We start from the raw sequence: 15,127 nt of genomic DNA, 5'->3' as shown, positions 1-15,127 counted from the left end.
TAATTCATATTTTATGGCAACCATCCATCTGGATATGCCCTGGTAGTATAAAATAACTATTTATTGTTAACCAACATTTGACCCCAGTTTGCAGGGCTGTCAGATTGATGATAACAAATGCATCATGCTGCTGTTTCAAATCCAAAATATTGATTTATTAGTTGTCATGTTTGTTTCATTCTGATAGCCCTGCCAAGTGGGGTCAAACGGTTAACAATAAATAGTTTTCTTACTATTTTGTACCTTTATTGACCCGGACTATCTTCCTACAATACCATTTATATATTATTTAAAAAAAACAAACTTTTATTGAAGAGAAATGTCACCTCAACCATCTTTTTGACGTGACAACGTCTTATAAATTAGATTGCAGGGAGTCATGTAGGCAAAAGTGTAGCGTAACGGAAATAGAATGGGCGTGGCTTAGTAGTATAGTAGTGGGGGTAATTGAGGTTATAGATACTGGAAGTCATGTAGGCAAAAGTGTAGCGTAACGGAGAGTGCGGTGGTGGGGGTAATGATGTATTCTGATCATTAAATTATGTCTGAAATAAGGAATATGCGCATAATAAAATTTTGGTATTAATTAAAAATCTATAATAGCTACTATATATCAAGATTGAATCAGTATACAACTGGTATTGAACTAGTGAACATGGGTAGTAAACGAGAAAATGATCCTAAATCTAACAGTGATCGACAAAGTGACTTTAGAAACCGTTTAAAATTGTCGGAGACACCAGAGCAAGCCGAAGCAAGGCGGAAGTATCGTCCGATATGAACAGAATAATGGAAATTAATTGTTAAATATAAATATCATTTGTAAAGGAAAATGAATATCTTGATTCAAATATTGTGTCTATTTTATTAATATTATTATTCCAATATTTAGCATAAAGTTGTCACGTCAGGCGCGTTTCGGCGCAAAACGCCGAAACCCACACATTTTTCTGGTATACACCAAGATTATTTTTCTTAATTTGAGTTGTTTTGGGATGTTTCAAGAATTACGCATGTATTTTTTTTTTTAAAATAATAAAAGTAATAAGTAGGCAGGGCACAGTGCACTGAAATATGGAGAAGTGAGTAGACATATTATGAGGGAAGTGTATTTGAAAAGGTAATATTATTTTAAAATAGCAAAAAATGAAAGAAAAAAAAAATAGGACTTATGTTATGTTGGGAATATATCAAAATGATTTTTGATCTTAAATAAAAAATGTCCACAAATTAATAATAAGAACTGGATAATAGGCAGAGAAGCTGGAAACGTTCATTTGAAAAAAAGGAAGAAAGAAGTAAAAATTAATATAATAAAGATGTAAAGATTTTTTTCAGGCTTAAGCGATGAGAATATTAACAATTACTGATATTATTAAAGTTTTTGCATTATGTTCCGATACCTGGCCATGGTGGGATACTTATCAAGGAACACTTCACTCCTGTATTTGTATCCACATTAGTCCTGTACCAGAGTTTTTCACACTTAGGCCCTGTTTCATAATAAAGTACAAACTAATACTATTAGTATTGTAGATTTATCTTAATTCAATTACACAGACTTGTGCAATAGTAACTTGTACTTTAGTATTTTTTAATTCCTCTAATATTACTAATAGTCATCCATATCATGGAAAAAGTAAGTATTAGTATTATAACCACACTAGTTTATACACTTGTACTATGAACTAATACTAATAACTTTCATTATGAAACAGAGCCCTGTAAAAGGTTTTAAGGCAGGTAAAGACCGAAAGCGATCATTTCTGTTTCCCACCTCCTCTCAGGACCTTGAGGGGTGTTAAGTTATCACCAATCAGAAATAGGAATGGAAAGTGACACCCCTTTTAGGAACAAGTGGGAGCAGAAAAAGAACACACACAGGAGACTGAAGAAAGGGCAAGATGCATTTTTACCAGACGAAGTCCTAAGAAGGGCTATGAGACCTGGACGCCATCCCTCAGCAGTCATTGAGATAAACATTAGGTAACAAGTGCTAATGTAATTCATATTTTATGGCAACCATCCATCTGGATCATTTTATAATTTATTTTAATAAAATCAATGTAAATAAACACTTTGTTCCTTGATGTAGTTTATATACTATTATATTACCCAATACCATTCCTTGTTATATTATATAATTAATGGTAACAATATCTTATAAATACAAAGGTATTTAATTGGTAACTGGTAAACACACAAAAGGCCTTTGGAAAAAAATCCAATTACAATAATAGTTTTGCAGGACTCAAAGTTAATTAATTAATTGACTTATTTTTGGATAATTGCTTTCAGCGGACAAGAGGAGATTATAACACTAAAAAAAGGCTATACTTCCCCTCCCCGCTAAACCCCCGGAAAGCGACGGCCCTATATCACTTTTGAAATATTAGCTTAAAACGGGAAGAGGAGACTTTAAGATAGTTAAATCGAGCAATATTTAAAAAGCGCCTGAAATTGAAAAACGGCATGAAACCCTCCACTACCGCCCTCCATGGTAGCCTTACTTATCTGAATTTTCAAAGAGACAATTATAGCGAGTAGGTTGGTCGATGTACGACATGTCACAATCTCACAAGAGATCATAACACTAAAAAAAAGGCTATCCTTCCCCACCGGACCCGCCCCACTAAACCCCCGGAGAGCAATGGTCCTATATCACTTTTGAAATATTAGCTTATAACGAGAAGAGGAGTCATTAAGATAGTTAAATCGAGCAACATTTAAAAAGCGCCTGAAATTGAAAAACAGTATCCTGGGACAAATACATAGCAGTATATTAATTTTTAATATCACGGACTTATATATAGATTACATAGTAATAGAAAATATTGCGATCCTGATAAATTTTTACAGAAATTCATGTTTTGAGGTTCCCTGAGTCCAAAAAACCTAGTCTCACAACATGGTCATTTTGTGAACCATTCAACCATCTAGCTCAAAAATGAAAAGTCATATGGATAATATCCCACGATATTGTATTACAATATTCTCCAGAAATATTCGAATTAATAGGTTTGATCATCAGTTTTTCTTGATTCCTTCCGAGCAGATTATTAATTTTTAAATAATTTGGACAGGCAATATGTTGATAAAAGTTTAATATCTCAAGAACAATTAATAAATTGAACTATACATTCAGATGTATATTAGTAATCCAATTGAAGCTAGTAAAATGCTCTATATAATAGTTCATAGAAGTAGAAGTTTCCATGGTATTTGCCATATGTTGATTTCTCATTATTGAGAGAAAAATGTTGATTAATGTAATTTGCCCTCGTCAGAGTACATAAGAATATTAAATCTACAATAATAAAATCTGTCTGTGCGTGTCTTGAAACACTTACTGGTTCACCATATCTCAAAAATGATGCTTATCAAGTTGAAGTTATTTATGGTGATTCCACTAATGTTGCGAATTGCTAAAAGACTAGGTTACATTTATCTCTCATTGTTAGTTGTAATAAAAACCAGATAAATAAAAAATATGAAAGCAATTTCAAAGGAACAAAAAGGGACTTTTTTTTTTCAAGTTGAAAATAAATTCCCAGAAATAGATGTAAAAATCTGAAACTAAGGATGTGCAATATCATGATAACTCTCTGATATATGGCCGTCAGACCTGGGCTCTAGAAAGTACAATAGAGAGATTAGAACAGAAAGTTCTCTGTATAATTAATCTCAGGGCGAGTTGCTAGGCAATCAGAAACAGACACAATAATTACACTTAATTAAATTAATATCTATTTTACACATGTATATATTTTTAGTATAACAAAACTAACCCAGTTCACAATCTTCTTTTGATGATTCTTGGTATCTTCTTTTTTCTAATGTTAGGTCCTATCGTACCTGGCTTCCCGTTCCTTCCAAAAAGCTATGTCTCTCTCACAATAATGGCTTCCAAACTTTCCCGGTTTCAGCCGACGGACGTCCTCTCACCAGGCAATCCAAACTCAAAGTATTTTTCTTCTTGGTTCTCTTCCTTTTTCAAACTGTCCACCCTTGCTGGACAGAAATTGATGAGGACCTCCTCATCTTGCAAACATCATTTCTCCTGCGCGCCCAAACAACGAATGAATCTAAAAACCAAAAAACCTGCCTCGATGTTCCATATAAACATCGATTGTCGCACAACAGTTAGGGATTTTTGCAAATGATTTACTTTCTCAATATTATTCTTTAGCACTATTTCTTGACTTCTGTTTTTTCAATTATGATGGGAAGAGTTAAAATAGTTTTTATGATATTTGAATCTGCTCAACATGGCCTTGATTCAACGGACTTGTTGACTGAAGAATACGTACCGCCATCTTGGTTTTGTTTTGAATCACAAATTTATTATGGACAATGAAAATTAGTTAGCTTGTTTTTTGGATAAAAAAAAAACAAATGAACAATATTAAAATGATACAAAAAATAAAACATATCAAAAACCCTTTATACATCAAAATATACTATTTACTCAAAAAGAGCATATTACAATATTTACAATTATATTAATTTACAATTTTATGGGGTCTGAATGGATAGGAAATGATTGAACAGGCGGGATTTAAAGGTAGGGAGGGTACTGGAGCGACGGATGTTGGAAGGGATGGAGTTCCATAAGGATGAGGCATTTTACATTTAACACATCATTATTACCCCTACTGTTATATAAAAATAACAATTACATAAATATCAATAATTAGATTTTATAATATGTTTTGAACTTTGTTTTTGCTCTCATTTTCGCCTTAAGCCCTTATGACAGCGCATCAAAGATATATAGTCATACTACACATGTATTCATTTTAAATGATCAATGACTTTTAAAGGAAATGGGTTGTATATCATAAGTTCAAGAGACATAAATTTCTTTAATAAATTCTTCCAAAATATTTCTCTGACAATAAATAATATATTAACAATTATAAATTAAAACCGACATAACAGAAAATTTAACTATAGAAGTTAACAAAAATACATGTATGAGTAGTTAGGTTCTCAAATATGATTTGATATGGAAATAATTTCAAACTCTTGTCAATTTAAATTTGTAATTTTATTTTTGGTGTTTTATTTACAGTTCAAAGTTCTAGGTAAAATTATACAGGCAAAAAAAATATATTTACAATCTTTTAAAAAAAATTTGTATTTAGATATAAATTTTAAAAAAATATTTCAAATTTAATTTCAAACCAAATATCTCTCTCGTGTTCCATAGAAGCAACATGGCTTTTAAGCTAAGGTGGTAATTTATCAAGAATTTTATAAACACGGCCACAGTTTCATTTTTCTCGATTAAGAGATTGATTAATCAATAAAATAAAATCAATTAATAAACCCCTCCCTCACATAGCTAAATAATTTATATAATATACTGACTTGACCATGTGTATAATTTATAAAAACAGAACAATTTTATCTAAACTTTAATACTATGTACAGTACAAAAAATACAACAATGGAAAATATAAAAAGGTACAAAATATAATAATTATGACTTCCTTTGGTCAGACGTAAAACTCTATTCATGGTATTTCCTAAAAAGCCTCCAGTACGATCGAAGTCTTCTGACATTCCATGTAGCATCTTATCTTGATACTTGACTTCCGCGCCAATGTCGATTGACAAGTGCTTCAAAGCAGTTATTTTATCTTTGAGTTTGTTAGTCATCTGGTCATTTTCCTCTTCGAGGGAACCACTAGGCCCATCGAAGGTTGGAACCGGTTGGTAATAATTGCCATGAGCTCTCCTCATTGTTTCTGTAACAGAATATACATATTTTTCAGTTTGAAAAATGCAAAAATAAAGAAGCATTGGAAGATTATTAGTTTGACTATATCAGATAAATGTAGCAAGATGGTCCAGGTGGCGGTTAAAAATAGTAGAATAAAACTAATAAATAAATATGAGAAGATGATTAGGGGTCGGTGAAGATCATAAATAAGTACAAACTTAATAATAAATGCCAACGTTTTGTCCAGAATTTTAGGCCATCATCGGGGCTAAGGACAAACACACACTAGATAACACAAAAAGACACCAGATAACAACCGTAATGATTAAATGATAGTATAAAATAACAAGAAACATAAGATAACAGATACAGATACTGTTTACATCGGGACCTGTCCTGTTCGTGTCTTACTTCAAGTATCCCGAATGTATGTTGAAAATACTGTTATGGAAAAAGGGGGATTGAAATTTATGGAACTTTCTGCTCATTAATAACACTAAAAGTATGATTCCCTGGAGGGGCATCTCGTTTTAGTGTGTTAGTTTAATGCAAATTATTATTATGTTAAATACAATCAATTTCAGAAGGTGGTCTCGTAACTAAAAGAATATGGCTTATCTGGTGACAGGGTTGGAAGTCTCGCTGCTGCGGTTACTTCTGTGTCCTATGGCCGCTACCCTCGTCCAGGTGTGCATTGGGTGAAATGGTGAAAACCATGAATCTTCGCCTGGTGTCAGAAAATACGTCTGTCTTGATCAAGGGCTGGCCAGTGTGTCCTAGAATCCGGCGTGATGGTAGGGGCAGGCTAGATCCTAGCTTGCATTGTGCATAGGCTGGGGCGGCATTGCAGTCATAGCGTCTAAGAAGTCTTCCGGTGTCCGGAGCAAGGGGGGCATCAGAAAATGAGACCCCAGACCATGACTTTATACAAATTCAAAAAAGAACCGAAAATATCGGATTACTTAAATCCGACGGGTACATAAGCAGTATTGAAGAAAATGCATGGTAATAGATTTTTAAATTACTTATATATCTACATTATATGTTATTTTCTTATTTTTCCGTAATTCCATTTAATCATTATGTTTGTTATCTTGTTTTTATTCTTGACCCTGATGAAGGTCTGAAATTCAGGCCGAAACAATGCCACTTATAAGTTTTTACTTATTTGTGATCTTCACTCACCGCACACCCAATCATCTGCTAATATAAATATAATTCACGGTCTACTATCAATTCATCATAATAAACAAATAGTTTTGTCTACTATTTTGTACTTTCTTTGACCATCACTACAATGCAAAATAAAGAAATAAGAATGTCCTAGATTATTCAACAGGTTCTATAGTTATTTATTTCTACTGAAATGTTACAAAATTAAAAAGCTTTGTTACTATATGACGTTTTCTCTCACAGAAATTTACTTTTTACATTTTTTTTTCAATATTATTCCTGAAACTCTTATCTTTCTTTCAAACCTTCCTCATACACACAGCTACCTTTTAATGAAAAGTTCTTTAGCTGTGAAGTTTTCTGTCAATACACGACTAACTGTGCAGATTATTTTTCTCTTATTATAGTAATTTTAATTGTTTTGACTGATTTTGTAGCCTCATGGATATAGTTTATTACACTAGTAAAAGAAATTATGAAGAAATTCAATCACTTTTAAATAACTGTGCCTTCAACATACTATATTTGGGTAATTCTTTCTACAATGTCCCTGACTGATTCTAGGTCTTTACTATTAATAAATGGATATGAAAAAATGACATTATTTAGCGGAAGGACTGTGCTACAAACTTACTCATTTGGAATAGTTGTTTTATTGCAGTAAGAGGTAATGAAAAATTCTCAAAGCTCGATTCCCTTGTAACCCTGGAGTGTCTCAGGGTTATAACCCTGTTATAACTTTTACATAGTTGAATGCTCCTATCAACGACAGGGAAAGAGATACAGAAAAATTGAGGCAAGATTTCTGACAAGAAGCCTAAGTACTTTAAGGAGAATGAATTCATCTTCGCCATTTAGATTTTACATCATAAACATGACTGTCTCATATTTCAACATCACAACCCTGGAACGTTTAAAAACGTGGTCAATTCTGGAAAACGTGCATGATGGAAAAATTAGTTGGTTTTAAACACTGAGACTTTTCCAACGAATTCGTCTGTAACTTCCTAGATTTTGCTAGCTCATTTGTTTTCGCCTGGTTAGCAACCAATTGTCGAGATTTATGAGAGTCTCCATCTTTTTCCTCACAACCCTGGTTGGTTTCATTTAACCTTAAGGAGTTGGGTAAAACTTAATTATACAACAAACTTATGTGTCAGTAGGAGTTATTTAGTCAATAATCGTTATTTCAAAGCCAGAATTCCTTAAGCTATCACACAGCAAACTATGAGCCCTTTATTTTTTGAAAATCCTCACAAACCTGGAGTTTATAGGTCGTGAGGAAAGCCTACTTTACTTATTTTCTTATGCAGACTCAAACTGATGCTCATATGTAGGAATGTTGTTTCTCAAATACCCATATTGTGAAGGGCAATAAAATATAAATACAATTTTTATTATGAAGTAATGATACCATCAAAAAGACACTAGCTCAATTTGATTTCAAATTGCATTATTTTCGGCTTTCTTAAAGTGCAAACGTTTTCGTAGCTTAGAACATCTTGGATAATAATCTTATTCTCACTCTTTATAATTATATTTTAGGTAACATCAAAGTATAATTAATCATATTCATCTTTTTTTTTGTTTTACAGGAATAAAGTAGGTAGTTTGAGGTATGCACAGGAACAAGAAAAGAACAAAAAACCCTGATCATTCAAATGAATTTAACTTTAGTACTTAAATTTATTGTAAATAGTACTGTTAACGTCATGTTTAATAATTAAGTTGTAAATTGCATCTGCTTAGTATTAGTATTATTTTCGTTACAATTTTTCTTTATTTGAAAAGAAACAAATGTACTTTATATTTGAATTATAATAATTAAGTAAGAGAAACCATTGCTAAGGTATAGCCTAGTGTACTGGTACTGGTATTTAGTGGGGGAGGAAGTCCGGCAAGAGGGCCTGTGGGTCCTTTTTGCCAACCCCTGACGGCTACCTAGGTTGCCGCCGCATACTAACCAAGGTGGGAGTGTCAAGATACATTCTTTGGGACCGCCGAAAAATTAATATTTAACTGCCCCAGGCAAGAATCGAACCCACAACGTTCTGAACCTAGCGCACTAGGACCTGCACCCCATCCCGCATGGCCGTCACATCCCTAGGCTAGTCTAACTCGAGAACTAATCAACTAATAAATAAATTTCAATTTTACTGTTCTAGTTATGAAGACTTTCTAAAAAGTTATGATTTTTTATCATACAGTTTGGTGATTTTTGAGATATTAATACTTAGGATATTAAGATATTGTGGATTTTCCATTATTTCTTCACAACTCTGGAATCACAATTTTTTTTATAATTGTGTACCAGAAAAATTAGTGATTTCTATGACAGCCTTTTTATAAAAATAGATCACTAAAAAGGTAAGAAACAAAATTTTTTTTAATGGTAGAAAATGTAGCACGTGTAGAGAATGACCCACTAACATGCCAAGTCATGAAAGAGGCATAAAGAAGGAAATAAATTGAATAATTTCCCCAGACAGAATAAGTAATTTATGTCAGTTACATAATTATGGTCATGAAATTAACAAAACAAAAACATGATAGAAGCCATTACAAATCCTATAACCATCTCATAACCCTTCAGGTCTTTGTTACTCCTATAATCTTGTTAAAAGAAAAAGTTAAAAAATTCAATAAAATTCTTATTATGAAGTAATGAAACATCAAAAACCACACTAACTCAATTCGATTTGAAATCGAATTATTTTCAGCTTTCTTAAAGTGCATACGTTTAATAATGAATGTGGTCTGTAATTGTGGTAAATGAAAAAGTTAAAAATTTCCAATTATTCAAGGAAGCAATTTCAGTTTGATTACATTGACCTTGGTTTCTAAGTGAATATTTACAAATGATATGAAATCAAATTAACTCTTGGTAGACCAAATTCATTTTTCTTAAAATAATTTAATAACTTATTTACAGTAGATATATCAATTTACTTGCTTTACATTATTTCATTTAATTTATTATTATTATCATTTTGAAAGGATAAATTCATTCAAATTAATGAATAACATAATATTTATGTAGAATACAAAAATTAATTATTTTAATATTATAATAATTAAAAACAAACAAGAAAAACTGTAACAAAACAAAGGCCTAACTAATATTTAAGTATATTCTAATAAGACTATTCTCAAATCTTCAATATAATACTAAATATCTAATCTACAGATCAGGAAGGCCTCGAGAAAACTTCAGAATTTAGTATTTTCATTTTGAAACTATCGAGATTATTTGGAATTTAGTGTTTTTGAACAAAGTAAACCTTCGAGTTAAAAAAGTCAGATAAAACTACGAATGCTAAAAATTTTAAAGCTATATCTAATCTAATTTTAAAAAAAGGTTTTCAAAGAGAAAAACGAAATAGTACAGACAGTATAAGCTATAAGTGCAAATAATCTAAAACAATGAAACATATAACTGATTTAAATCTGAATAGGTATTGTTTACATTGCAAACAATAAAAGTTAACTTTGAAAATAACAATCAAACATGCGACCTTCTCGGGACTTTTGAACATAAATTATAAGTGTATAATACTAAATTACCTTTAAAAAGGTTGAGAGAAAACACTAATCACAAAAACACATCAAAACTTTGTCAGATGTAAAATTTAAAATTTCAAGATAAATAGAGCTTTTTATTAGACCACGATGATGGAATATAGTCTACTTTGTTTGATTTGAAAAATGACAAAAATTTGTCATGTCCCTTTGATCAGTTCCATTAAAGGGACAATAAGACGGCAGCAATAATATCATTCAAAGATACTTGAACAATTATTATTTATTCTAACTATTATTACTACAAATACATTACTGGTACTAATTCATAATTCTCTTGACATGGTATACAAAGTGTACTCTCTTATAAACAATGAGGAAATGGTCAACCATTGTTGTCCATAATAATATAACACCATTGGGTGATTTCCATTTATACAATTTAGGACTGAACTCAACAGACGAGAAGTCCTTTTGGGATTGTTGATCCCTTTTGTACTAACTTCTTCAATTAAAGACGTAATAAGAATAGGATACTGAAGCCTTTTAGTCTACAGAAGACATGTCATCGAAAGGAGAAATTCACAGGTTCTCCTACAACCAGTCTCAGAAATGATTGACTTAATGATACAGCAAACATCATGTAATAAACTGCAATGCCGCTGCCCAAAATGGAGGAGCACTTGTATACTGTTACCACAGTATACACAACCTATTATCTAATTCATCCACCAAATATAATTAGTCAGAATTATGAATTGAATGTAACAATAAAAACTTTATCAAAAATAATTAAGGAAAATGTGTAATATGCTGAAGTTATCAATTCAATCACAATGGAAAAGTCACCATGTGAAATCATGGACATTAATAAACTACTTTACTTAAATCCTTTACTGTCATCTAATATAATTATTATAATAATATAGTTTCAAAGATTTTTCTTATCTTTTCTAAATAAGAAAAGTACTAGAGCAATTCACCCCCAATAAATCCTAAAAACAAAAAAGTGGTACCATGTCCTAACACTAGTAATCCATAATAAGTTATTAAAGAAATTATAATACAGCAACTAACTTACCAAATCCTTTTACTCCAGTTTCAAAATGTCAATGTCTAAATTATTTACCAACAATAACCTTCTTAATACTTCAATGAATGTCAAAACATGTAGTCTCTAAACACTTTACTAACAGTTAACACTTTTAACAAATTTAATAATACTTGGAAAATTTATACTGCATAAGTAAAAAACTTGAGAACTGAATCATAAAATAATGAGAAGCAAAATAAAAGATCTATCTAAGCACATATAAAACAAATACATAAGATGTTTACTAACCCCGGCTCATTCCAAAGAGCAAGCTTACGAATTAAAATTTCAAAAGAGCTGTCATCAGAGAAAAATCAACAATTACAACTGTTGATTTAATTTTGATGAATTAACTTGGAATTTCATTTTACTTCTACTACACGTCAGAGAAACAGTAAGCCTTAGAGGTTCGATTACTTATCGATTTATAACTCCAAAAACAATAAGTACAAATCTTGTAAATGGGAATGAGTTATGAAATTGACGATATATGAATAAATCAGTACCAATAAGGAATAATATATATGAATAGTTAAATCTATCTAACTTTCGTAATATCCTGTCTCATCTTGAGCAATTTTTTTTTTTTTTTTTTTTTCTGACCTCCTAGAAAGAAAAAATTAAAAACAACAAATTAAATATATACAAAGAAGAGATAAATGTATATATGCAGGCAAAATAATATATCTTGGTTTGCCAGTGTGGCATTATAAGATAAGCTGCCAGGTCCGCTGAAGGCGGTGTCATCGATGATGGCATGAGTCTGTCGTGAGTGTACTAGGAATAGGGAGGGGCTATTCCTGTTGGTGGTGTTGAAGTGATGACTTCAGGCTGTAGAGCCAGAAGTCCCTCCCAAGGCGAGAACATCGACCAGGGGAACAGTGCTCTGCCACCTCCCAGGTCTTGGTGGAGGAGTGATTTCTCTGAACAGTGGATTTGCACAGGCTTTCAGCCCATCAAAGAACTTGATGTGCCTACGGCCTATAAATTCTGGCACGTTTGGGAGTTGGAGCTCTTCACAAATTTCTCTGTTCCGGGCCCTCTGGAGTGAAGTTCCTCGTACTATTCGCCTCAAGAGGGAGTTCTGGAAACTCTGTAGAGTGGCCAGTGTCGTTTTGTAGAGGTGTCTCATTAGTGGTGCTCCATAGAGCAGTGTTGGACGAATTATGGCCTTATATATTTGTAGCTTCAGGCGCAATGAAAGTTGTTGTGACGTCAGGAGATGGTAGAGCCTATGCGACTTCTGCCGGCCAGCTTGAGTCTCCCCTTGGCGGGACAGGAGAGGGTAAGGTGTCGGTCAAGAGTCACGCCGAGGTAGAGGATGGTGTTGGAGATATTCCGACCCTCGCCATCCACGACGAACCGCTGGGGTAGTCTGCTGTTCTTGCCCTTCTGAAAGGACATGACGATGGCATCCGTCTTAGCTGGGTTAACTCTGATGCCATCCTTCTTGAGAGCAGCCACGATGGTGGCAGAGGTGGCTTGTGCGTGGTGGAGGGCTAGTTCAGCTCTCATGCTGGAGGCGTAGACCCCTATATCGTCTGCATAGGCTGCTACCATTGCATGCCGATGTTTGATGGCGACCACTGGCGCTGTGAAGACTACGAATAATAGAGGTCCCAGCACAGACTGTGGGTGGGGTTAGGGGAGCAATTGTTGGATATATCCTGACTATATAATCTGATAAGTATTTATGCGAATTCACTACCCGACGTCGACTGAAAAGGCTCTGTTGGAGGGTTCGTCTTAGTACTGCCGATTCACCTATCCGAAAAATACCCGTTTAGCACCTTGGAAATACCTGTTTTATCCGAAAAATATCTACCACTTTACCCGCTCTTGGAGAATCGTTATAACGTAGCTGTATGATTTTTCTCTCGCATTACCTCTGGCGTGATAGTTGTCTGTACAAGTGATACAATGAAGCAACTATCATATGTATACAGTGTACAAACAATTATTGTGACAAAAGTCGCAGCCACTACCATGGCATAATTGTTTGATAGTTACAGTCATGACTGCATTTACTGCTGTGACAGTATTGACCTACTGGGATTGACGTGATAGTTGGTAGTACAAGTAAAAACTGTCACATGTATCACCTCGACAAACAAATATCGCAACATATCAACCTTACCAAATGTAATGACGACGGGCTGGAAAACATTCTTATGTATTGTTTTTTTGTATTTCTTATCTTGACATTAATTCTATTCAAATTTTTTATTCACTTCATCAACAGTTATGGTGTTGGATGGTTACTCAAAGGAAAATTTTTATAGTCCTGAGCCCATAAGATAATTCGTTCCCGGCCCCAAAAAAGATTCCAAACGGGGCCTCAAATATAAATCAACCCGAGCTCCTCAAATGAATCCGCCCAAAGCCTAAAAATTATATTCACCCATGCATCTCTAGCGTTCTACATATAACGTAAAGCCATTTTACCCGAAATTCCCAATCCCCGAAAATCAGGTTAATTCCCGCAAATCGGACACTGGTTTGTTTATACCTTTTGAGCAAGCGTTGCGAGCGGAAGTTGATAGATATGAACTTATTAAAAAAATAATAATAGAGTAGGTTATAAACTACAATTGGCCTTGACGAAATGATACGTAAGTATCCTAAATCCGATAAAAAATGTAACTTTCTAAAGAATCATATTATTAATACTGTTAGTCTTTTACGTCAATGTATTAACCTCAGAGTGATGAACCCTTGTAAGACGGTAAAAGTAAATTTTTCAACTTTCTTTTTGGTTTATTTCTTGTTGAGTTCAAACGATAAAAGAGGAAAACAAGTTTTATTTAAGATATTCACCTAAATAATATTACATAATGGTTTATTGTTCAAATCATTTGTTTATGATATCAATGAATAATAAACAATTAAAAAGCATCTCGAAATCATAATCGAAGAAAATTGACGGATATTAATATCAAGTTCTAAGAATCATCGAGGGCTACTAAATGTAAAAAAAAAAATGGACCAAGTAGTTTCAGGCAAATCCGCGGACGGAAGGAATTTTAAATCAGATTTTGGAAGTTGCATATCTTGAAACGTAAAATCAAATGTTTTTTATTCTTCTTAACAAAGGTCCATTATTGAGAATAGTAAAACTAAATAAAGTACTTTCAAAGTCAGTATTCATCCATTTTTATCTAATATATTTGAAAAAATTATTTAACCCCCTCTTGATATTTCGATGTTTAACGCTCAAAGATAATTAAAATAAAAAAAATATCTGTCGTAGCGGAACGTCCCTCCCCGTTTCAATAATCCACTGACGTTAGCTGCATGATTTTGACTACCTTGATACCCTGCAACGAACCTTACAATGCAATAAAAGGCAGTATGCTAGTATACATTTGCCATGTTTATTATGCATTTGTATGTATGTATTGTACAAATTTAATAAAGGTTAGGAAAAAAAAAAATCTGTCCGTACTTCGCCAGCTATTTTCAACAGTTTCTCTCCAATACTCCAGGGCTGATTATTTTTACATTTAGAATTAAAGTCAAAGATTACCATTCGCCATTTCTTTTAAGTATGGCAGCTAATTATAGTATCCTTTTCTCAAATCTCGTTCATTTATGAATACAGAGAAAATACCAAG

General features: G+C 32.9%; 1 protein-coding gene across 2 annotated transcripts; it reads right to left on the bottom strand.

Moving 5' to 3' along the window:
- Window positions 1-3,536: 3,536 nt before the first annotated feature.
- Window positions 3,537-11,912, bottom strand: Bet1 (blocked early in transport 1). Of its 2 annotated transcripts, none has more exons than XM_014417909.3 (2): window positions 11,763-11,912; window positions 3,537-5,753 (listed from the first exon to the last, which is right to left on the bottom strand). In XM_014417909.3, exons 1-2 carry the CDS (start codon window positions 11,770-11,772, stop codon window positions 5,410-5,412), a joined length of 354 nt encoding a protein of 117 aa, XP_014273395.1. In that variant the 5' UTR covers window positions 11,773-11,912; the 3' UTR covers window positions 3,537-5,409. The 2 variants fall into 2 exon arrangements, with proteins under 2 accessions (XP_014273395.1, XP_014273396.1); XM_014417910.2 differs by lacking the exon at window positions 11,763-11,912 and adding an exon at window positions 11,502-11,756.
- Window positions 11,913-15,127: the final 3,215 nt, after the last annotated feature.

Source organism: Halyomorpha halys, unplaced genomic scaffold, assembly GCF_000696795.3.
Source record: "Halyomorpha halys isolate HHAL.00 unplaced genomic scaffold, Hhal_1.1 Scaffold171.1, whole genome shotgun sequence".
Classification (NCBI taxonomy): domain Eukaryota; kingdom Metazoa; phylum Arthropoda; class Insecta; order Hemiptera; family Pentatomidae; genus Halyomorpha; species Halyomorpha halys.
Note: the sequence above shows the minus strand (reverse complement) of the source record. Positions and strands in the feature narration are given on the sequence as shown.